The sequence below is a fragment of the Strigops habroptila genome, chromosome 6 (genome assembly GCF_004027225.2).
Source record: "Strigops habroptila isolate Jane chromosome 6, bStrHab1.2.pri, whole genome shotgun sequence".
NCBI lineage: Eukaryota > Metazoa > Chordata > Aves > Psittaciformes > Psittacidae > Strigops > Strigops habroptila.
The window spans coordinates 14,100,440-14,125,942 of record NC_044282.2 but is presented as its reverse complement, the minus strand read 5'-3'; the positions used below and the strand labels follow the sequence as shown (position 1 = coordinate 14,125,942).

The following is a 25,503-nucleotide window of genomic DNA, read 5'->3' as shown; positions in this document are numbered from 1 at the left end:
CTAGTCAATGGGGTGAGCCAGGGTGCGGAGAAGTGGCGGTGGGGATGCTGGGGATGGCCAAGTGTTTCTGAGACCTGAGGTCAAGCTCTGCCCTGAACCAACCCTGCAGGTACCTCTTTCCCCTAGACTGCCCTTGGTATCATTCCTGACCTCAAATCACAGGGATGCACTTTGCATGCCACTTCAAGTGTCGCTGTCCTGACCTTTTAATCTATAGCACAGATCAAATATTGTTTGTTGACAACCAAAAAAAAAAAAATCCAAACCAGTCCAAAAATTCCAGAGAAACTAGCTTTGTGCACATATGTGCTTTCTGATTGCAAGCAGCATTGGCAGACTCTTAAAAAAATGGGCTTCTTTCATATCATTTCTGGTATAAGTGAAGAGGGGAAGCATTCTCCCAGAAAAGCTGCTTTCTGAAGATTCCCAGCCTGGCTTTCAATACTCCAGGAGTGTGGTTAGGTCCATGTTTATAATCACACAGAGCTGACTGTGATGGGAACTGAGCTTCTATAATCCTACAGGAAAATCAGTGGATGGTCGTGTGTTTTTTGTTTTGTTTTGTTGGTTTTTTTTCTTATAACCTGCATCAAAATGCGTGTACTGCAACCACCCACATGTGGGGGAATCTCTCTGTCCCACTGACCCCAAGTATGATTGCTCCGCAAGCCCTGGTGAGCAACCTCTGCTTTCATCAGCTGGCATGTGCAAAGAATTTATAATGCATGGAAATTCTTCTTGTTTCAAGTTATGGCACAGTTTGTGCAAGGTTAGGAAAGCAGCAGGCAATGTGAACAAAAAGGGATGATAGGTTTTTTCCCAAGTGCTAATTTAGAAGTAGAGGTTTTTAAACTGCTTCTCCCTCTACAAGTTGTAACTGAAGTTTCTGTGCTTTCATCTACATCAAAGCTCTTCCGCTTCATAGCTTCATGAAATATTCCACAGAATTACCTGCTTTTTATTTTTTTGTTTAACTTTTATGCACATTGAGTCAACTCTAACCCTGGAGTTGTTCTATCTAAATTAACAGGAGTCGCACCAGGGAGGAATTTGCCTCACTGTCACATGGTGTTAGAAAAAAAGAAGAAAGCAATATCACAAAGCCTCTAGAAAGTGACATACTTGCTTGTTAACCCATTTTTACCTCGGCATGATAGCAATACTGAACCGTAACACAGAGCCTTCAACTTCATGTTCTTAGCCAAGAACTACAAGATGATCAGATATAGGTCAGTAGCACAGTAAGTTTCAGATGTTATTTTTAAATTGCTAAGGGATTTTTTTCTATGGGCAGCTCATAAAATTAATTTTAAATTCATGATTTTCAGGATGGAAGTGTGGTTTTCATATCAAATGCAACTATACAATGACACATTCTCACTTAACAGAACTTCCTAGCGTGTTCTGACTCTACCACCTCCCTTTAAAAGGTGCTTTTAAAAAATTCAAAATAAAATAAAAAAAAGCTTTTAAACTTGGCACACAAACCTGGGTAACATCTCTTTTGCAAATCGGTTTTTAGCTTGTTTCTGTGTAGAGATACTTGCAAGCAGATTGCAAAAAGTGTTAGTACACACATTGAAGAACTTGTGTGTCTACTGGTAAAGCACAGAGCTAGTACCCTCAGTCCTAAATGTGAGTTTACTGTGAACTCTAAGCAGTGAATCACACAATCTAATGCTTATTTTTAAGTAAAGCTGCATGTGGTTGAAGGTTTGGTTTTTCAATAATAAAGCACTTTGCAAAAGTGTGCTAAATGTAAAGACAATTAAGTGTAGAGTAAACCCCCTACATATCTGGAATACCCAACATTAGATTTTACTGATAACACAAGCAGACAAATATAACTGCCAACAGTAGAAGTTTAAAAATATTAAAAAGGATATCCCCAAGTATAAAACTTACGAGCTGTTAAGTATTTGAAACTTTTCTCCTTTGTGAAAACTCAAGTCATCTTCCGTTCTTGCTTCATAGTCATAAAGCGCCACAAAAAGAGTTACACCTAAAGAAGAAGACAGGTGAGTTATGCTCCATCACAAAAAAAGGAGGGAAAAGAGCATCAAGAGATGAGGTGGCTAAGCCAAATATAAGCTACTTTGGTTGCTGATAAGCAAAATAAATTGAAGGCTCCTACTTTTTTGACGCCTATTCTAATCTTCCTGCTTTTATGCAGCTAGCAGCACACAACCTCTTCACTCTGTACAGTCACCAGTACTCTTGGTTTGGTACCTATGTGCAGTGTAGGATCCCAAGTGGACAAAGGGGGTGTGAAGAGAGAAGTTAGACCAGGCCAAATATTTCCTGTTAACTGCTTGAGGTGTCTCAGACCACACTTTCTATTCCCTGGTGGAGGGATGAGGCAGGTAGTCAGCCAAATTGGGCATGTATACCTAATTTCTCACCCCCCAAGTGAACTAGCACTTGCAAGTTAGCACTTGCAAGTTAGCTGAAAACCCAACTCCGCCCCTACTTCAGTTCTTTGAACTATTTTATGAAATAAAACTTCCCAAAAGCAGCATGCTGAGACAGTTGTGCCTCTGCTGTAATTATGTGTTTGATAGTCACTAAGAGCACTGAAAGACAACTTTGAAACTGACCTGTTCCTCCTCTTGTACGCAGTGTCCCTGTATGAGAGGAGGAATTGACTCCACCAAACACAGTCAGTCCTTGGCCTCCTGTAGCATGGAAGTTGTTGTAGTTTGGGATTGAAGTCACACCAAAGCTAGGATAGTGCTGCGGAGTGGGATCTGTTCCATAGCGGTAGCCTGAGCTTTGAGTTAAACTGCCATCCCTCTCATCAGTCAGTTTTGTTGCTTCTTTATCCTTACATTGCACACAGCCCATTATCTAAAATCCTAGGAAAGGAAGGAAAGGACAGGTGTTCATACATTGCTGTTCAGCAGATCTCCCCCAGACCCACAAGGAGTATGACAAGGATCAAACTAAGTTCAGTGCTCAAAAGTTAAGTACTTTGAAAAAACCCCACAGTTGTTTGAACATAAACACCACCACTTTGGAAAAAGCTCACACAAAACCTTCCTCGCAGTGGTTTCCCATCAAAGCCTTGGAAGGAGGTGCTGACTGCTCTTACAGTAGTGGCAGCTCTCTGCCCAGTGCTGCCAGGCAACGGCTTGCATGGAGGTTGTGAGAGGACAAAACACATCTCACTCACCCTTCACCAGGAGAGCATGACAGGCAGGCAAAGGATTAACCCAAAAAGCACAGCTGGAAGTGCTCAAGTCTGCCCCCCAAAACACAGAGCGAGGCACTTAGCTCATGGTTCATGTTTGACATTGCCAACTACACAAGAGCTGACTTCAGTGACTACACAAGGCAATACAACCTTTTTTCATCGCTGGAGCTCTGTGTGACAGACAGAAAAGCAGAAAAACGAGCTGATAGTTATTACAGCTCAGGAGAGTAGGAGGGAGCTGTCAGATGGCACAACTAAAACAAAAGGGAGCACCCTTTTTTGGAGTACCCAATGGAAGGGTAAAACCAGCTGGTAGCAGAAGGTGGAGCTGCCAAAGGTATATATCAGTTAAGAAACTAGAGAAAGTCTCTGAAAAATTAACATGTCAAATGCAGAGCATCTCAAAGTCTGGATCCTGGACAGGAGGAAATCGAGAGGGTATGGCTTGGAAAAGGTTGCTCTAATTCCTGAGCTTCTTGTACAACACACTCATGGAGCATTACCAGGGCCTGGGTTAATCTCTCTTAATTTTAGGTGCCTACCTCTCTATAGGTGGAGGGAGATAGAAGGTATTAGTCACATCTTAGAAGCAACCCTGCAAGATTACCCCGTTGCCTTGTATTGCTTTTCATCTGTGATCTCTTATTATCTATGTGCTGGTGTTACTGAACTCTTTTGTATTGACTCGAGCTGAATCTAGACACAAAACCTGAGTTTTTGAAGCTGGGCATGATGAATCTAGGGAATCAGATACCTGTTTGGATGCACCCTTGATCTGAGCCGGTATGGTGACTCTTGTATGTAACCTGGCGCATGAACAACATGCTCTAAACACTGGGGCTGCAAGAAGAGCAGTGACAGTAGAAAAATCTTTAAAAAATTAGACTTACTGGACATACTCTGTCCAGAATATATTAAAAAGACAGGAAGAAAATGCAGAAAACAGGAAAAAAAAAGGCAAATATAATGAAGCACATCTTTCCCCCCCCCGAGTTTCTTTTCACATTTCAGCCAATATCCGCCACTTAGGGTAAACAAAAAGCCTATCCTTTTTCAAATATCCTTATATTTCTGTAGCTGCCGGGCTGGCTATTTTCTATGCCTTACCCCAGCATCAATACAGGAAATTGGTTTTGACAAACTCAGGGGATTCAGAAAAAGCATATTCCTCCACTGCTAATGCTTGAAAAATTATGCAGCAGCTTTCTGCTTGTCTGTAACAGTCCATAGTCTGGATACCTGCTTCCTAAACGTAACCTGCCTAATTAAAAAAACCCTTCTGTTGAAGGGTATTTTCTACAATTTGAAGATACTTCCAGTTATTCTACAAGCCTATTCAGAAAAACAAGCACCATTTTAACGCATTTCCCTGAGCTGTATTGCCTGCAGTTAGCACAGGTCTACCATCTCTTGCTCTTAGCTTAACTTAAGGATGCCCTTTTTGCATTTCTTTATTTCCATCAAGACACCACATTGATTCAGCAGGGTTTCCCCAGCAAAAAGTTTAAGTCTCTTCACATGAACTGAAACAAAGACTCCTGACTCTGCGCTTGTTGCAGTGGGTTTCATGAGCTGGGGTTCCTCAAAAAAATAAAGTGATATTGGGTAGAGGAAAAGGGGTTTGCAGCTGGCCTCTGCTCACCCTGGTAGCTGGGTCAGTGCTGGAGGTGTGGGTACCATGCTGGGGCTTGGGGTTGTCCGTTCCTGGGACCAGCAGTGAGGCCAGGTGAGCCCACAGGAACAGCAATGGGTGCAAAAGTGCCCTCGCCAGCTTCATATCATCTGTGAAAAATTGCTTGCAGAGATATCTCTGCTGCTTTCACCCATTTCAACAGCAGGATGGTCTGGCTCTGGAGGCCCTCTGTTTGGAGACGTAACTCAGAGGTCAGGTTTTTCAGGCTCCTCTCAGAGCAAAAGACCCCCATGAACAACGCCAGGGAGTGAAGCAGGACCACAGGGAGGGCGAGGGCCCCATGGTGCAACATCTCATCTCACTGCTGTCAGCACAGGCAGAGGTCAGGGATGCTTCAGGTGGGAGGCATGAGTCTGGGACTCACTGCTTGGACCCTGCTATGCCTCTGTGAAAATGTGCCTCTGGTGTGTGAAGAGCAAAACACAGGCAGTGAGCAAATGCTACATGGGAGATGCCACAAAGGAAATCACAACTTGAAAGGGTGGAGGGAGGCTTCAACTGTCTGAACAGGGAAGAGTAAGCCATTAAAGCAGACTGGTTAAAAGATGCAAATGCTGTAACATATGCTTATTCACCTCAAAACAGTTAAGTGATACGCAGGCTTTACTATTTAAAGAAGAATCTCAGCAGCCTTCTTTTTGGCTTGCAAACTTACCTCCCTGTGAAACTCTATCGCCTCCTCCCTTTCCCCTTCCAGCTCTCTTTCTCCTCTTATTTTTCCCCATGTGTTTTCATGGGAAAGAGTAGAAATGAAAATGAAAGAATGAAAGAAAAAAAGGATGGGAAACATGAAATCTGGGAAAGCAGTGGGAGGAAAGAGATTTTCGTGTTGCTCATTCACAAATGTTCAGCTGAGCAGGGGAAAAAAGTCTCCATTGAAATCTGGGTATGTTTCACATACCAATTTGCAAGTGCTGACAAGACATCTCTACACACTTCATTTGCACATTGATGAGGAAAAAGTTAAAACCATAAATCAGCTGCAAAACCAAAATTGTTCAAAGTATTAATTCTGAAAAAAAAAAAAGAGTAAATCAGGTGATGGAATACATATGTACTGGTAGTTTCAGAAAAATAATGGTTTGAGATTTTCTTTCTACTAGGAATGATATGAATAGAAAACCAGCAAATTTTCAGTTTCTTGATTTTTGTTTGGTTTTTGCTCCCTTTATCTTTTTTCTGGCAAAGGCAGCACACAAGGGAAGGAGAATTTCATGCAAAGTGAATGACTGACAAAAAGGGCTTTTTCTTTCACTTGTCCTCTCCCCCTTTGTCTCAATGTCTAGACAATTCGAGTATACAGACTGCTTGATTGTAGCCTCTTGTAAAATGTGACAGAGGGTGTTATATGCACTCATCTTTTCAAGCCAAGTCCCTGAAAGTTGTCTGTTCCTGGCTCAAAGCATCACAGGGAGTTGGCTAAGTGTGAGAGAATACATGTATGCATGTACATGCTGAAAGTGATTTCAGCTAACTCAGGGGTTTCATAGACAAATAAACATAACCTCCATTCAGCATTGGCCTTTGTGTCAGTGAATAGATTCCAAAACCTAATCTCCTTCAGTACCGCAGAGCAGGCTTTTAATATCCAAAGGTCTCATCTCCCTGCATGTCAGCATTCGGAGCTGTGGAAGGCTGGAGTTATTCAGCCAGCTCTGAGATCACCAAACAAAATCTGGAGCTGTTTTACTCTAAACTCTCCAGAGATGAGCACACAATGCTGTTCATCCAACATGCTGCACAACTTACAGTAAAGGAATACCATTTTAATTCCATTTCCATTACGAAGGGCAGATTTTCTCAAATGTGTGAGCTATGGTCCTGCAGCATTGTCATAATTTGACACTGGTATTGTTAAAAGGTATGTAACGAGCCTAATGAAAATGAACATTTCTAACGCAAGCAAGTTTATTTTAAAGTTGTGTTTTTATGGGCAATATAAAACGTGTTTTCATGAAAACGTAAAACATTTACATGGTTTTTTGAGACTTCCTTAGAGATAAATGAAAATAACTATTAAGTTATTAGTCTCATTTCTTGTCCTTGTTGTATTTCTTGGACTCCAACATTTACATTGCAAGCAATCCAACATCAGCCTAACCAGAATAGTAGTTTCCTCCCCCATGGTGGAAACATAATCCAAAAAAGATATAAAATTAATTGTATCATTCTTAATTATTTATATAGTTGTAACACCTTAATTACTTTCAGTTAGGAAACATGAAGGCTAAGCAGATGTTATTAACACTGTTATTATTATTGTAAATTGCCCTTCTTCAGTTTTTCTGTTGGTTCTCTATACAAAATGGAAGCCAAGACTAAAACACCCACCAAAGCCAGACATCCACTCCATTAACAGAAACAAAAGCAGTCCTCTGTTAGCTAATCAAAGCCTACAAAAGCCCAGGAGTACCAGGAAAAGTCAATTTTTCATTCTTCTATTTTAAAAGTAAAAGCTCCAACACGTGGTATTTGAAAAGCAAAAGGTATTGACAAGTCTTTGCTTTATCTAGCTTCTGCAGTTGTAAGCCATCAGGAAAAAATGGATGGGAGGAAGACTGGTTTAAATTCACTCCTTCAGGGTATCAGAAATTTTTCCATAAGAGCTCACAACTTGCAGCTGAAACTCTGAATTATGGTACCTCTTCAGAACCTGCTTTTTTGAGTGTTGCAGGAGAAAGTGCGTTCTTAAGACGTCTGAGAGAGGGGTACAGGAAGATGCAGGGAAGCACCTGTCTATTCTGCACCCTCCTATCCATGCAATGGCCTCTCTCCTCCAACCCCCTGCATAGGAAAGGAGACAACCATGGGAAAGAGCTCCAACCTGCTGAAGAGATGTGGAGCAGGTTCAGACCCAGCAGGGCGCATTCTCTTTCCTCTTTGTTTTCTCTGGAATTAAACTTGATGGCATAATTTTAGGAGAAATTCTTTCAGCGAAAGACGTGAAAGGGAAAGGCTGGATGACTGGTAACTGTCAACTGTCTGGAAAGCAGCAGCAGGAGAACTGAGTTAAGAAACAGTTATGTTAAAAGGAAGTCAGAAGAACAAAATCCTTGGCTTTTCTTCAGTCTCTGTGGTGAACATGCCTGTTAATCAAACCAAGGGTTGCATCCCACATGGCTGCGAAAAATACATTCTCTAAGGGATATCTTCTTCGTGTTTTATGTTTTGCTGAAAGCACCTCAGAAGTATCAGCCTGTGACATCAAATAAGCCAAATTTCATGAGCTACAGTAGGATTTAATATTCAAAGTATCACAGTCTTGAGTTTCTGTGAAGACGCAAGAAGGACAGAAAAGAAGAGGAAGAACTGCAAGAATTTTAAAAAGAGACATTATTTTCCTGTGGAATGCCTCCTGCAGGCTGGATAGGGGGAACAATCAATACCGAAATTTACCCTGAAGTTGTAATGTCTTACTTTCCATGACACCATTAGTAGCCCCCTAGAGAGAAACTGGTGGAATACGTATTTTCAAACACAAGCCTGAGATGCATTAAACCCCCCAATTTTCAGAAAAGCCTTGCTCACCCACTTTGGCTATTACATATCATTAGGAAGGCATTCCAAGTTGGGCACTTAAAACTATTCTATATAGGTCAGTAATTCTCATGCTGTCTGCTTGCTGACCTCTCTTTGACTTATAACTATGCTGATGGGAGCATTTCGGATTTCCAGAATTAATTCTGTGTCAGTTTCAAGCCAACTCAAATTAAACAGATGAAATAAAATAGCAACAATTGTTGCACTATTTTTGTCTATTAACTCTGGGACCTTTTAGAGGTCTGCCTTCACTCCAGCTTGACCAGTGATTCCACAATTTGTAGGAATTATAAAGCAGGTCAGAAACATGCAATAAATACTTGAAAATAATTTTAACTCTTGGGTGTTATTCATTATTTCTCAGGCCTGTGGGCTGTGGTTTACTATATATATATACATATAATTTTTATACTAATGGCCCAGTCTTGAAAGAATAGAATTTTACTGCAGTGTGATAGATCTGGTTCAGCCTTAAAAGAGGCTGGAGACTGGAGATTTGTGTAGAATGCCTGCAAATCTACATGTGCACCACAACTGTCATACTGCATTAAAAAATATAGATCAGAGAAGATACAGTACTACCACTTGATGTCCTGTGACTATTACAGATATGCAGAAAATATCACATACACAATGTGGTATTCCTGAACAAAAAGCCAGAAACACCAAGGCAAAACTTCAAGTCAAGTATGCATCAGGACCAATGACTACACTGAAACAGCATTTTCATGAGAAAAACAGAACTGAAAAATGTCTGAGCTGCATTTTTTTATTTTTTTAAGAGAGTCCTTTAACACTTCACTCATGGATTCTGCTTTAGTGGGCTGAGCAGAAAAATTCAGCACTTTAATTGCCTGTTTGTCTGCAGCAGTTGAAAATCAGGCCACTGCCCAGTGTCAATGGACATCCATGGCCGGGGGAGTAGGAAGAACAGTCTTAGAAGAGCTCCTGCTGCCATACTGGTCTGGCTCAAAGCAAATGCCTTTTACAGCAATGAGTGCTCTTTCTTACTATTGTTTCTTGTCTGCATAAAGTTACTTTGGAAGTCTTCTACAATGGTGGCAAAAGGGATGTGAGAAAAGGAGCAGCTCCTGCTGCCATGAGAAGAGCAGACCCTGCAAGGCGCTTTGAAGTGCCATATTTTGCCCTGCTGTTCCTCCCCACTTACTGACTGAGGATGCAGGCCTGGAAATGACATCTTCCTAACACTACAGACAATGTTTAAGTTGTAACACATGTCTGCAAAGTATAGCATTATGGTTGCCTTCCCTCCTTTTCCCCTCTGGGACCTGAACTAAAAGTTAATTATGAAAGATGAAGATTTGGGCTTCTTCTTGCCCATTTAACTTCAGCCAGCCTTGGAGGCCAGGACCAGTGAAAGGAAGGTGCGTGCTGAAGGATTTCATTGAACTACAGCCAGACACTTAGCTTCTGTCACAGGTTGCGAGCACAGCTGTCCATGGGGCAGGACAGGTGGCCACTGAATGCCTGGAAGAAAGAGCAGTGAATGTCTTGACAAATAGATCCATCATCCTCCTGGTGGGATATGGTCCCTCTGTGGCAAGAAATTTATCAAAATCTAGACAATCTATTTATTATCTATATATCTGTACAACCTATTTATTACAAGCGAGGGAGGAAAAAGTAAGCCAGTGTTCCAACTGGGCAGGAGGGACAATAACTGTGTCCATGTGTGGTGCTTGTTTGAGCTACAGTTGTGGTGGTGGGACTGGCTGGTAGCTGTTCTGGTGGGGAGGTCACCTGGCAAGGCCACAAGAAGATGCATTAGCACAATGTGGCTGTTTGAGTAGCCATAATCAAAAGCTCCCCAATGCAACCCGATGCAAGAAGAGGAGACAAATGCTCCAAACTGCCCACAATAGCACACGTCACCACCTTCATGGTTTTCTGCAGCTTCTTTGCCAGCCAAGTCTGTGAATGTCATGGCCTCATCTTTTTCAATAAAACACTGAATTGTTTTTCACTCTCTGTGATACATCCCTTTCAGCAAAACCAAACCAGAACAAAACATAGGAAGTGATTAAAACAAAGTCTCACCCTGTGTTCTCTTAAACTAACAGCAGCTGAGTTATGCCTTGTACTGTCTCAGGGCTTTTATTACTTAAAAAAAAAGATGCCCTAGAAAAATGCAGCACAGGAAGATCAGTTCTGAGAGGTTTTTTTTCCCCACCAACATCGAAACTTCACTTGTAATTTAGAGGAAAGAAGCTAACTTGAGAAGTAAAGCCTGCAGGTTTTACATTCATAAACCAAGAAGAAAGTCAGACTCGAAACTGCACTTAGGATTTCTTTATTTCTTTTTTTTTTTCTTTTGTGCTTAAAATGAGTTAATGGAAGCTTTGAAATTAAGAGCTAAAGGCAGCAGCTACACACAGTAAACACACTGCTTACTCTACCGTTAAACCCCGCCGAAAGGATGGGTCTATCCTTAGTTCTCAGTAACACACGAGAACAACATGTAAATTCAATAGCGTGATTTCAAGCTACTTTCTTCCTTCATCAGGCTGCTTGTGGTAGCTCTATTCATGCGCAGAGTGGAGTGGGTGGATGGTCTGCATAAGCATTTTGAGCTAATGTGCCTAAATTTTAAAAAGTGCCTTTTAAGTATATAAATTAAAAAATCTCTATCAAGAGAACAACTGCTGCAAATGCCAGAATCATTTTGTCTTGGAAAGAGGAGAAGTGAAACAGTGTCTCCACTGATTTCCTCTTTCTTTTCTCCCATTAAGAAAACAGAAAGATGATTGCAGGTCGATTCACACTGTTCTGATTTTTTTTCTTTCAATCCTTATTTTTAGAATCTATCCAGGATTAATGCATGTTCATCTGATCCTCAGTATGGGATTGGCATGGAGCAGAATACAAAATGTGAATCAGTATGGACAGGGAAGAAAGAGGGCAAAGGGAGCGATATTGAAGTTTTGCCTGTTTGCCTCTCTGGAATATGTAAGAGGCATACAGAGAGATTTTCTCTCATAAAACTCCATTGCTCTCTTCCCACCCTTCTTTGCTCATGCACAAATGAAACTAACCTCTTCTCTGACTTGTCTGATTTGTCTGATTTCTGTTTTGTGACTGAAGAACTCAGAGGATGTTGCAGCAAGGAAATGGGAGCAAGCTGAGTCTCAAATCAGATTATTTAGTTTGAGACCATTCCAGAAGCCGTTCCCTCCCAAAGGGGTTCTCATTTCACCTAGCTTGCTACTACTAATATTTTGGAAATGTTATTTAAAGTCCTTATTTGTCCAGTTACATTGGGGAAAAAATACTCTCCTTCCTAAATAGGAGCAAAAATGTGCCTGTGGCCAGCTCATGAAGAAATCCCCAGTCTTCTCACCATCACCGCAGCTGGCTTCAGCTGCAACGGCAAAGATGTTTGCTTACGGTACAGACCCAAGGCAAGTTGTCAACCACATGGTGACAAAGGCCAGTGAGCAACCGGAGTGCTGAAGGTACTGACTATATCAGTAACGGGAAGGCACGAAAACTCTGCCTACACTTACACACACAAAAAAAGGTGCTACTAGTGAGACCTGTTTTCTTAAACCCAGCTGTTGCCACTGTGGTTTCAGTGTATGGCAGCTTGCTTCTGTACAACAACTTAGGTAAGTGTATTGGGTCTGATGGGGTTAAGTTTGTTCAGCAGCTTGAACACTACTGTGTTCGTGACCAAACCAGTGTTGATAACACACTCGTGTTTTAGCTATTGCTGAGCAGCGCTTGCACAGCATCAAGACCTTCTTTGTTTCTCACTCTGTCCCCGCAGTGAGGAGGTTTGGGGTGGGCAAGAGGTTGGGAGGGGACACAGCTGGGTCAGCGGACCCCAGCCGAACAAAGGGGTATTCCATACTGTATGATGTCGTGCTCAGCAGTAAAAGCTGAATTCTTTGAAAATAGCCATTGCTCTAAGACTGACTGAGCATCGGTCTGACGGTGGGAGGTGGTGAGTGGGTGCCTTTGCATCACTTCTTTTCTTTTTATTTCCTTCACTTATTAAACTGCTTTTATGTCAACCCACGAGTTCTCTTGCTTTTGCCCTTCCAATTCTCTCCTCCATCCTGCCAGGGGGCAGTGAGCCAGTGACTGGGTGGGGCCTTAGCTGCTGGCTGAGGTCAACCCGCCATAGTGAGTAATACGTAAGTGATGTTCTTGGTCCAGAAAATAACTTCCGAGGCACACAGGTTAAACTATGTTAACCGGGCAGGCAAGAGTTGAAATACTGCCTGGAGATGAATTTTTCAGGATTACAAAGATGACACATTACCATCTAGTCCATTTTAGCAGAGATTCTGAAATCTGGAAAACAAGAGGGTGGGAGGCTGAGATGGTAATGAAAAACAACCTGGACAATGAATGTGGAAGGAGACAGGTCCCAGCTTGCATCCCCTCTTACAGAAGTGTGACAGCATTGATGCATACAGTCTAACCAGGAGGCCACTAAGATCAATGATTGGTTCTCAACTCTGTTTTGTCAACTACCCTACAAAATGCAGGTACCCATATCATACAATTCTGTGCTGCCACAGGCTGCATCTGTTTTACCAGTGATGTGTTCTGGGAAGTCTATGTTCAGTCTCTCCCTTCTTTTAACGACACACAGTCCCTAGTGCCAAAAAGCTGGGAAATGCCCCTAGAAATAGAGATGACCTACACAAACCTGGATGGGCCAATCAGCAGGACTGCTCCTCTCTGTCTCTCTTTCTTCCTGTCTCCCTCTCCCTCTGTCTTTTGAAAAGATATCAGCGTTTAAGATACCAGCAGCAGCAACAGAGGAACACAATACTGTCAGATGCCTTCTCTCCTCAGTATATGGTCCTCTTTGTCTTTGCATCAGTGTACATGGTTGTATGACTGATGAGTTTTCATTTTTTGTGATTAATCTCACAGCCTGCCCTGACTCCTAGGTGGCTGCACTGCTTAAATTGGAACGTCACAGTCTGGAGGAGAATGAGCCAACAAGAAACATGGAAGAACAACAATGGTAGTTCAAGACTTGGAGTTTAAAAAAGGGGTGATGGTGGGGAAAAACATGAGGGAAGATCCCTTCTGTTAGCCAGAGAAGATAAGGCTTAAAAAGGGATCAGATGTCAGCCATGAAAAATACTTTCTGTTGGGTTAGTGAGCATTTTCCTAAGGAAGCCAGCAACCAGCTAGAGGGCCCTTCTACATTGATCAAAATACCTAAGTATCACTAAGCATATGGTAGATCTATTTTTAAGTTTTATGCCATGTTTGAGGGCAAGTAGAACAGAGAATTTGATTTCATTACAAACTGATATCATTACACATACTGCTCAGGGAATGATCTGCAAGAGATGGTCATGTGTAGTGACTCTAAGTTACAGGTCCACAACCTGGTCCTTTAGCCTAAAGCTAGAACAATCATCTCCTCAGTGCAGCTATAGGAAGTTCTACTTTAATCCTTCATGGCCTAAGCAGGAAGTCACATTGAAACAATGGACTAAATGGAAACTGTAGATATTTAGGCAAGGTGTTAGGGAAGAAAATCCTTTCTATTGGCAAGGACAGCAGAATAACCTGGAATTCATTGCCTAAGACAATGTGAAAGCTAGACAAGTATCTGCCAGGCATAGCACTGCCTCTGCTCAGGAGGATGGGTTCAGTCTAGTTTTCTATTATTCATTGAATGACCAAAACAGCATCTGCAAACATTTTTTAACAGCCTCTCCCCTCAAGCCAGAGGAAGTGTGATTTCTGTATTTCTCTTGCTCCCTTTCTCATTCTTTCTCAAGGTTCATATGCTTAGGAGAATAAACTGTGCTTTAAAACTGGCCTGTGAATGCATGTACATTTGCAAAGCTCTAAAGCCTCACCTGATGATCCTGTTAGTCACACAGAACCGAGTGTGGAAGTTTGCCCAAATGAACATTTGCTCAACCTAGCACACAGGATAATCTACAGTGATGTTCCTTGACTGGTGATGCAGAGAGCACTGGGGCCCATAAATCATCATGTGGCCCACAAGCCATAGCACATATATGATCAAGCAAATACACATCTGCTGGATGCTGTGGCAACGTTTTGCTGGTGGTGTTTGAGCTCCCCCTCACACTGCCTGCATGCCCTTCCCAGTTTGGTTCTCTGAGCAAGAGCAGTTGTAGAGCACTGACCCAAAGTGCCCGAGGATGGCTCCAACCATCCTCATCAGCAGAATAAAAAGAGCAGTGTGTGAAGAAGAGGCAGTCAACAGAGGTTTCTGTTTCTTTGTATTTAAGACACAAAGGCAACCACAGGACTGGATGGTAATCTGGAGCAGACAGGCAGGGTTTCCCTGGAGGTGACTGTTTTCTGATACACCTTGCAGACTACACAACTGTCAACAATTCAGGAGATCTGGAGATTCCGTCTGCACTTCCTCTCCATTTTCTAGCACAAAAGGACAAAGAACTGAAGTCTGCTGAAGTTAACAACTAGTGAACAGCACAGGGGACAGGCATCAGATTTGCGTTGTAAAGGAAAAGTGACTTCTTGATAGGGAATGAATGCACACTCTGTAAGCCAGGGTGGCTGGGTGAGTCAAGTTAAATAAACAACCAAAAGCACATTCAGCACAAAACCATGATATCAAGTACAACATTCACCAAAGCAGAGGCTGTAAGAAGATGTCTCTTTTCAGTTGCCTATATGCTAATTACAAGCATCTAAAAAATGGATAACCCTCTGCGTGCAGAGTAGCAATGCAAAATAATGCTCCTGAAAAATAATAGCTACATTTAGATTATTAGAATGCTAAAATAAACAGTTGTAGACAATTTAAGAAGTCCAAATGGAAGAGGGGAGTTGACAGGTCCTGTATGTCACAAGTATCTGTTTGAGTGACTGACAACTTGGAAGTAAGTAATCTTTCGTTTTTATGAATCAAGATACACCTACAGTGGGGTATTAGTTGAAGTCTGTTACAGACCACTGGAATTGCTGCAGAGCACAAGATGATGGGCTTCTTCTACACCTGTGTACAACAAGTATAAAAAAATCCCTTGCGTTATTTATGCTGGAGACCTTATGTACTTTCCAAAAGGCTAAAAATGACAAGCTCTAAACTCCTAATTTAAAGGAAAGATCGGCTTTCCTAACCCTGTGAACTACAGCTCTTGCCAATTAACTACATGAGTCATATACAATGTAGGCCTTGCAGCATCAAAGGGAATGTAGAATTCAGGAGCAGTTCACACGACAATGATCACAATGTGAAGAGCTTGTGGGACATAGCTAAACTCCACTGCACACCCCTAAGCCCCACAGTGGCCACCCCACCAGGCCAAGTGCAGCAGGACCTGTTGACATGTTCCTTGACTCAGCCAGAGACAGCAACAGGCAGGAGCTACAGTACTGGCAGAAGCAAAACTTACCGTTGGTCGTATGATGTAGCTACACCTGAACTGCCTGTGAGTCATACACGGTTTAGCAGAGGAACCAGACAATCCCTGCTCTACACTTGGTCTCAGTAGGAAGGAAATGGTCATAAACCAGAAGGTTATTGGTTGTTTAGACTGAAAAGGATTGACACTTTCTGTGCAAATAACTAATGTTGTCTGTAACCAAATCCAGATTAGTAACATTTTATGCAATATATGAACATACGCTCTTCATATCGGCATAAATTAAAATCATAGTGCATACTTTCTGAGAGGCAATGTCACAAAACAATAGTGAACAGGAGTCAAATCAGGCTGAAGACAGAACGTGCAGAAAGTTGCTGACATCTGGGAATGGTTTAAGATATTTCCTAAATGTCTACAATGTTACAACCATGAAAAGAAGACTGAGCTAGATAAAAATAACACAACGAAAAAACTCAGCAGCTGGGTTTACCAGGGAAGTGAAAAAACATATAAAATGTTATATACAAAACCAATACATGAAGGGGGAAAGGGGAAAGGATAGTAACAAGTAAAAAAGCTAAAATAAAGATTACATAGAAGAAGGAACAAGATACTAGAAAAAATTAAGGCAGATAGAATCAGACATATAATTTTTTATGTTTCTAAGAAGATTATGAAAGACAAATCCTGAACAATAAAAGTAGTAGAATCATTCACAACAACAGGACAGCAGCAGAAGTTACTAAATAAATATTTCTGATTAGCACACAGGTAAAAGGTTGGATGACCTGTTTACAAAGATGATGAAATAACTTCCCACCACAACAGCCCCTGGAGAGGGGATGTTAAGCAGCTGATACATGATTAGGTGTTTCAGATTAGTTTCTAGAAATAAACTTATCTCAGAAGGTTTTAGAGAACCAGCCTTAGAGCTGCTACTGCTGCATCTAAAGCAGTTCTGGGCCCCTGGGGAACGACCAGGGGCAGGAGGAAGGGTCATGTTGGGCCACAATCTAAGAAAGCAATTACAAGCCAGTTTGCTGAGTTGCCAGTATTTTGCATAGGACCAACACAAGACTCGGTTCATGATATAAATATATATGTATAGTAATATATCTATATAAAAAGCTCTATATCTAAAGTCAATCAATTTGGCTTTAAGGAAAACAGATCCTGTCAAACGATGCTGAAGTAATTTCTTGCAAAAATTACAAGCTCATTTGACAAAGGCAGCCTCGTTGACAGTATTAGAAGGCTAAGTCATTTGACTTGTTCTGTAGAACATCTTTATGAAGAAACTGAATGGTTTGAAGCTTGTATGAAGTGTTTCCATCTGTGCATGGAAAGCAGGACTCCATAAGTGGAGTGCACTCTATGAGGTCAGGTACAAATTTCATATGTATTTTACACCGAAGTCACTTCTGAGTCCACAATCATATTAAATGTATTAAAAAGTTGGTAAATGAAGGAAGCCAAAGTGTAACTGTAAATGGGAAACTACTCATCAGCAAACAGATGGGTTCCTATTGGGTTCCTACAGGTATCCCTATACTATTTAATAGCCTTATCAGTGACCTGGATTAAAGTTAAATCATTATGTTTAGATACGAGACTGGGGACATCACGCAGAGCAACTGGGGTCTGTAGAAAGTGGGAGAAACCACTTTAGGTGTTAATATGGCCAAGCACAGAATCATCTTTATAGAACAAAGAATATAGGCTGTACTTACAGGATGAGAGGGAGAGAGAGGACTCTATCCTCCGAAGCAGAGACTGAATATGAGACCGGGGGTCCTGAGTGTCAATCAGCTTGACATGAATTCCCCACGCAAGGCTGTGGCCAAAAGGGCTAATGCGAGCCTCAGCTGTACAAACAAATGAAAATCAAAAGATGAGTAGGTAGGTTACAGTGGTGCTGTATTTGGCTCTGGATCCCGTGCTCTGTGAATAACATATCAGGTTCAGCTGCTTCATTTTTCAAATAAAGTGTTGGAAAAAATGGAAGAGTGTTCAGGGGAGGGAGATTAAAGAACTGAAGACACTGGGTAGCAGAAGGCTTTGTTATAAGCAAAAAGCCTAAAGGGAATTTTGTTATTTTGTTCACAGTATAGGAGTATTCATACAGGGAATAAATTTGATAACAGTGGGCTCTAATCTAGCAAAGGTGGAAAACGCATTGAAACTGGAAACTAATCCAATCCAGACTGTGAACAAGCAATTTTGTTTTGCCTTTTCAGCAATAATCTGTTATGGGCAATTAACCAGCAATTAACCCTTTACAACACAGGCTGTGATGTACTGTCCATCTCTGCAAAGTTGAGAAAAAAACTGTGTTTGATGCAAAAAGGATACACACCCATGCATCTTGGGTTATTAGGTACAAAGCAGGAGCTCCTGCAGGTGACATCTACTGTCTGCGTAAAGCTGGAGGTCACGTGAGTAGTCACTGCATCAGGCAGTGCTTTGTGTTTCCATTAAGAAACCCTCCCCTCTCAGGGTAGTAATCCCAGCAGCCTTCCTGCTCATGGCCTACAAATATCTCCAGGGGAAATCCCAAACTTTTGGGGCTGGGGTGCCATCTAAGTATGGATGACACTCAACTGTCCATCTTCTGCAGGATCTGCAGGCAGCCACCTCTAAAGTTCCAGCACCTAGCTCCACACAAAACCTCACTGCAAAGCTCCTCGCACTGAGATGGCAATGAAACAACTTTTGGGAAACCGACGGGGGTTATTACAGCTCTGCCACTGAGAGAGCACCTGCAACTCCTTGCTTCAGCAATTCACTTCATCTGCTGCCTGCTACTGGGATCTCGTCCTAGGGATCTGCCTGGGGTCCCATCCCAAGATCCCCCAGCCACAGAAGGTGACCTCAGAGAATCAGGCTGAGGGAAGGAGTCCTCCATACCTGGCAGATACTTCCTCTACCAACTTCACACTTTTGGCATGGACTGATGGACTAGCTACCTTCTTCAGGAAAACAAGTTAGTGCCACAGGTAAGTGCCACAATGAAGTGGACATGAAAACTGCTCCCACAGGCATCTCCCAGCTCCCTTGGGATATCCATTTGTCTTGTCCTTGCTCTTCACCCTGCCAAGGGAACTGGGTGGTGCCAAGAAAACTTTTGCCTCTGTGTCCCAAGGATGGGGTCTGGCAGGTGGGCTCCTAAGGACCATGCAATCAGTGGCGGGGCCTTGGCTACTGAATTTGCTTTATCCCACAGCCTGCCAGTATTTGGTGGTTTTTAAGGACGCAGTGCAAGCTTTTGTCTGTGCTGTCTGTCTTAACCTGGGCCTTTGGCCAGAAAGTATTAATCCTGTCAATGTGCAGGAGCAGGGAAGGTTGGGGAGTGTTTGATTTGTGCCAGTTTCTGGCATCAGCTCATTTTAAGCTTCTAGAATGAACCCACTTATGACTGAATGCTGCAGTGTAAATTCTGCAAATAAAACAGATAAAATAATCTCAACTACTTGAGCTCAGCATTGGTTCACATATGCCATTCCACAGATTTAGAAGGCATTATTTCACACAAACATTTAACTATATTTAATTATGATCCTACAGATATTTTTCCATCCAAAAGGTGGGAAAAAACCATGTAGGAATCACTCATTAAGTGATGCCCACAAAACCACACATACATAGCACAGAAAAATCTCAGTGCAATGTCACAAACATAAGAGAAACATCCCATCTTAAGTAAGCTATTGTAGTACAAAACTTGTGCAGACTGAACTAAAGCGAGAAAGCTTGTGAAAATTTTAGGGAGGAAAAAGGCCTGTCCAAGTGGGTGTATATATGTCTGTGCACATGCATTCACAGACACACCACCACCTGGTCTCTGCTATACCTGGTATTCCTATCAACAGATCTCAAGACTCAAAACTGTGATTGGCAATTCTTTAATCACTAAGAGAGCAAGAGTTTGGGAAAGCTGATCAAGAGCAAGGTTTCAGAGCTATTGATATGAGATGAATCGGAGACTGCTAAAGTACACTTTGAATTATGCAATTTTGCATCTTAATACTTTTCATCCTCCTGGATGCATTTTTTCCCTCTTCCTCTGGGACAACCCGAGTTACATCCTACATCATTAGGATATTCTGTTAAGCACACATGTAACTGTGTGCTTAAGCCTTGGAAAGGCTTGCTTATGTCAAAAGATGTACCATTACAAGGATCGCATAGGCTAGACTCCACAAATGTATTTTTACAGATAAAGTAACTGTGGTAATCTTCCTAAATGGAAATGATGGAAACTACATAAAAGCAAACAGATTTAATACATCGATTTAAAAAATCTCTTTGAAATATTAAGAAATAAGGCAGATGCGAGGATTGTCCTTTTACTCCAGACACACAGAGAAAGAACTAAATGGGAGAACGTGAGACTAACCATCCCATCTGCCTTTGTCAGTCACCGAATGCAGATGCAGAAATGCTATGGAAGTTAATGTAATGAACCCCAGAAGTGTCACTTTCGCAAAACTCAAGAAGCATCATTGACCTGAGGCTGGCTGCAGTTTCTGCCCCAATTCCAGTTTAATGTATTCCAGTTCAACCCTCAAGCGACGGTGCTGCTGGAGAACACACTAAGAAACAAATACAGGCAATTGCTTTGACATAATTCTTTTGGACGCAGGCAGATCGAATGTGCTGATCTCAACAGAGACCAGAAAAGAGTTTTACCCAATCTCCTCACTGAAGAAAGCAGTAAGAGAAAACAAAGCACAACACAAAACCTAGTCAAACACACCTCTCAGCAGCAAAACTAATATATGCTGTCCAAGAAAGGGAGAACCAAGACAAGCATTTCTAAAGTATCATTTGGATGTATACAGAGCATTTAATTTATAGCTTAAATTTACATGACTTGTATGTATAACTGGCTCTTTGCACAGAACATGCACAAAACATCTGTTCTATAGAGAACATTAATCTAAAACCCCAGGAACAGTGTAATTCAGTCCTTTATGTCCATAGTACATTCAAAATTGTTCCTAACATAGTTCACTCACCTTAAAGCAAACTGCTCTTCTTTCCTTTCTCTCCTTCTTCTAAAATTTAGGGGACTGCATGGACCTGATTGCAATATGATTGTCAGGATGAAACCTTCCTGCCTTGCCACTTGCTTAAATGCCTGATCTCTAGCAGCTTTGAGGCTGTATAGTCTGATGAGGGAGAACTGGAGGCAACACTGATTTTTCTTCACAGGGATAGCAAGAACAGATGCTGGGGATATTTTTTCCATGGGAAGATGAATTATGGTAGGAAACCAGATCAAGGAAGCCATGATGACTATCTTGAGAATAAAAGATTGAACTAAAGATTTTCTTCTCTACCTGATCACTGTTGCTTCTGAAATAACTTTTGCATAAAGGGAGAAGAGAAAAAAACCCCACACATTAATGGTACAGTTTTTCAGAACTCATAAGGGAAAATGCCAGGGTTGAATGTGCCTTGTCCCTCAACTTTATATAATGAAAACATAACAAAGAAACCAATCCCCAGCTCATGCCCTCCACCCTCTTTTATCTCCTCTAAGATCGGCTTCCACCTCTGCTACTCACGATTTTCCTTTTCTCCCATTCCTTCAGCTCCCCATCAGTTCATGCAGACAGATTGTTTGTAATGGTAGCATGTAAAACCCAGATGAGGTCCTTAAGGCTTCCTCTTTCTGTGTGCCTGGAGTGCTTCCAAAAAGAGAAAATTTTATGAAGAGGTGGATTCTTGCTTCCCTTTTCTGCAGCTAGTTGTGTGGGTCACTCTACCACAATAAAAGTCTGCATCTGCTCTCTGACCAAAATGAAGAGATAAAAATTACCATTTTGAATGTCCATAAAATGCGTGGTCTCTGAAAGAAGAGCGATCATGCGTTACAGCCACTCAAACTACTTCATCTAGAACATCAAACCACTCCTACCTAAAGAAAAAAACAGACTTCAGTCCTTTTTCATTTATCACCCTTCATGTGACCTGCTCCCAAACCATGGCCACAAAGTGTGGTCCACAGTTTGGCTGATCATCAGTCACTGCAGAACTTTTTCAGCTATGTTGGGACCTGTGTAAATGTTGTAATGTTCAAGGAATAAGGGCTTTAAGAGCACCAATCATAAAGAATTATCAAATACTTTAGTCCCTGGAGCATGTGGTGTCTTGCTCCTTTGTGTAACCATCCAGAAAGGTAACTTTGAAATTGCTACTCTAGAAAGTCAGAGGACAAAGGCTGATCAAAAATAATTCTGTCCTAAGGAATTCTTTGAATTCTCATGCTGTTGTGTTTTATTTTTTAAAGCATTTGACAAGATGCAATAGTATGGTTGAAATATTTTTCTAATACTAGGAATAAGAAGATGGCTTTAATGAAAATAAAAAATTACCATCTACCTTGATTCCTGTAAGGTCTTTGACACAGTCCCATACAACATCATTGTCTCTAAATTGGAGAGATACAAATTTGATGGATCGATGGGCAAGGAATTGGCTGGATGTCCACATCCAAAGAGTTGCAGTCAGTGGCTCAATGTCCAAATGGACACCAGTAACAAGTGGTGTCCCTCAAGGGTGTGTACTGGTACTGGTACTGTCTTTATTATTCAATGTCTTTATTAACGGCATAGGCAGTGGGAGTGCACCCTCAGCAAGTTTTCAGATGACATTAAGCTGATTGGTGCAGCTGATACCCTTGAGGGAAGGGATGCTATCCAGAGCAACTTTGACAAACTTGAGAAGTGGGCCTCTGTGAACCTCATGAGGTTCAACAAGGCCAAGTGCAAGGTCCTGCAGTCAAGTTGGGGCAATCACCAGTATGTGTACAGACTGGGAGCTGAAGGAATTGAGCAGCCCTGTGGAGAAGGACTTGGGGGTACTGGTGGGTGAAAAATTAGATATGACCCAGCAATGTGCACTCACAGACCAGAAAGACAACTGTATCTTGAGCTGCATGAAAAGAAATGTGGCTAGTAGGTCAAGAGAGGTGATTCTCCTCCTCTACTCCATTCTTCTGGGGTAGTGTACTGCCTGGTGTACTGCATCCAGTTCTGGAGTCCTCAGTTCAAGATCTTGGACCTGTGGAATGGGTCCAGAGAAGGGCCACGAAATGACCAGAGGGCTGGAACACCTCTCCTATGAAGAAAGGCTGAGAGAATTGGGGTTGTTCAGACTGGAGAAGAGAAGGCTCCAGAGAGATCTTATTTCAATACTTAGAGGGGGCTTGTAAGAAAGATGGAGAAAGACTTTTTAGCAGGGCCTGCAGTGACAGGACATGGGGCAACAGTTTTAAATTGAAAGAGAGTGGATTTAGATTGGACATAGGAAGCAATTTTTTATGATGAGGATGGTGAGGCATGGGCACAGGTTGCCCAGAGAAGCTGTGGCTGCCCCATCCCTGGCAGAGTTCAAGGCCAGGGTGGATGGGGCTTGGAGCAACCTGGTCTAGTAGAGGGTGTTCCTGCCCAGGGCAGGACTGTCGGACTACATTATCTTCCAATCCAAACCATTCTATGATTGATGATTCTGCTATTAAATTGGATTCCCACCTCCGTGGCTGTTATCACAGTACAGAGATAGTGCAGTTAATGCAGCTGGGACTTACTGGTGCTATGAGACAACTTGCAGAATAGGGTTACAAAACTATTACTGTAGATAGAGATAAATAAAGCACCTGCAGTCTAAGATTAAAGCACATGAAAAATTGAGGATGAGATACCCACATGGTTCTGTCTAAATGCATGGATGATACAAAACAAAAAGCAAGAACCAAATGCACTCATACCTTTACACTGCCATTTGTATGAATAGTCGAAGTTTATTATTTCTTCCATATTGAAAGCTACAGTTGTTATGACAATCACAGCAGTTATTATGTAGTTCACACTCACTATCTTTTCAGACCATGAGAGATCCAATCTTTTGCAGGCTTTGAACACTTCCATCTGGACTCTAGTTTTTAGCGACAGTAGGTTATCTGTTGTTTGGCTGCTGCAGGCTGTTACAATATTTTTACAACAGGAAATGTGTATTCCGTACGTAAGAAGACTACACTTACAAGAAATAATGCACGAAAGTGATCTGATTTCTATTCTGCTTCCTTCCTTCTGCAGCGTGCTGCATTAAGATGTTTGTTCCAATAAACGACATTAGTTCAAGGCCAGGATTTTATTTACCCTGATCCTACAACACAATCCTGCAGATAAACTGCGATTCAAACACCTCAAGCTGTTCTACTGCATTCACATTCATGTAAGCGATTTAGGTAAGTGGGCTTAAAATTTCTCTTTTCAAGGTTATTGGGCCTGTCTTGTCCATGACTGGATATTTGTGTGTCAATGCCATAGTTTTAAAACACTTTGCGAAGATGCAAACAGTACACCAAGCAGGAAGTGTCAATTTTGAAGAGTCTTTGCTGTAGTCCTGAACCTCAGTATTGCAGACTGCAAGAAAATTGCCATTGTGCTGCAATCAGGGAAACAGCACAACCTTCACGAAGCACTGCACACATCCATGGATGTTACCCAGCTACCACTTCTGAACAAAAAAACTGACTGACTGCTATGCTTCACTTATCTGCTTTTGCAAAACCAGTTTTTAATTTAGGAAGTCTGAGGTAGCCTTTTAAGAGGAAACTTTCAAGCATTCACTTACACTTACCCTATTTATTACTGTTACTAACAATACATGTATATAATAAATTATAAATGGCCACATGCAACTACCTTCCATCTGCAAGCTAAAAGTTGGCACAGACTGTATTCTGCTAGAAGGCCAAATATGCATCAGACAGGTTGCTGAATTTGGGGAGTTTTGAGCACCAACAGATTCACAAGCTGACTGGTCAGTGCCGACAGCTCATTGCTAAAGTTCTTGGGAAGGGATGAACAGATGGGTCAGGAAAGAATAGTGTTCTGAACTGGATCACATAGCTGTAGAAATAACATCCAGGGTTCGTTTGTTCTCTATCTTCCATGCTGCTGTAGCATGCAAGATAGAGAACCATTAAAAAACATTAAACCATTAAAACCCCACTATATCCTGCATTTTTGGTGAGATGACAGGACTAGCTCTTTCGTATTAATGTGTTAGAGAGGTAGGGGAATTAAAAGTAGAACTAAAATCAAGGGATACTTCAGAAAGTTATGTTTGTTTTGTTTATAATGTCAGTAGTCTACTCTTCTGGCAAGGCAATACTGCCTCTGAAATGCAGATTTCCCTAAGGCTGGGCTGGAGCTTCTGCTTTTTGTTTGCATTTGGGCACTTAACCATCTTCAGTGAAGATTTTCTTGAGCGTGAAAAATGTGGCTACATGTTTTCTTTTGTATATATTTTTTCAGAGCAGTTTTTCAGATGCCAGGAGCATAAACCTAAGAAAAAGCAAACAGTCCTAACTTTGTCAACTTCCCGGCACTATATTTTGTATGCTGGTGCTTTTGCTTTCTTGCAAGTTCAACAGTGCTATAAAGGTAGCACACTGGATTCCCCCTACCCCCAACAAGGGATACATATTAGTACATCTGTTTTCTCTGTAAAGTCTTTCTGCATTCTTTGCAGGGCACAGGAAGGATGTGGGCTCCTTTTCACATTCAAATGAGGCAAATTAGCCTTTGCCTGGTTCCTACAGTATAATGCTTATTTTACATTTAAGCGTGAGAAAAGGGGAGGAAATAAAACCCAACACATTAGGTGGGTTACATGTTTCATTTTCGTACAAGGTTCAC

The 25,503-nt window shown here is 41.7% G+C and overlaps 1 protein-coding gene across 4 annotated transcripts in view; it reads right to left on the bottom strand.

Annotated features, from left to right (window-relative positions):
* Positions 1-25,503, bottom strand: part of FYN (FYN proto-oncogene, Src family tyrosine kinase) — a 141,660-nt gene that overhangs the window by 39,161 nt on the left and 76,996 nt on the right. For 3 of the 4 annotated variants that reach the window (XM_030489454.1, XM_030489457.1, XM_030489456.1), the window contains exons 3-5: positions 17,521-17,655; positions 2,598-2,855; positions 1,906-2,002 (exon numbers count right to left, since the gene is read on the bottom strand). In XM_030489454.1, the coding sequence (XP_030345314.1) occupies positions 1,906-2,002; positions 2,598-2,844 (344 nt within the window). In that variant the 5' untranslated portion in view covers positions 2,845-2,855; positions 17,521-17,655. The remainder of the gene's footprint in view (positions 1-1,905; positions 2,003-2,597; positions 2,856-17,520; positions 17,656-25,503) is intronic. The other variant, XM_030489455.1, reaches the window with a different exon arrangement.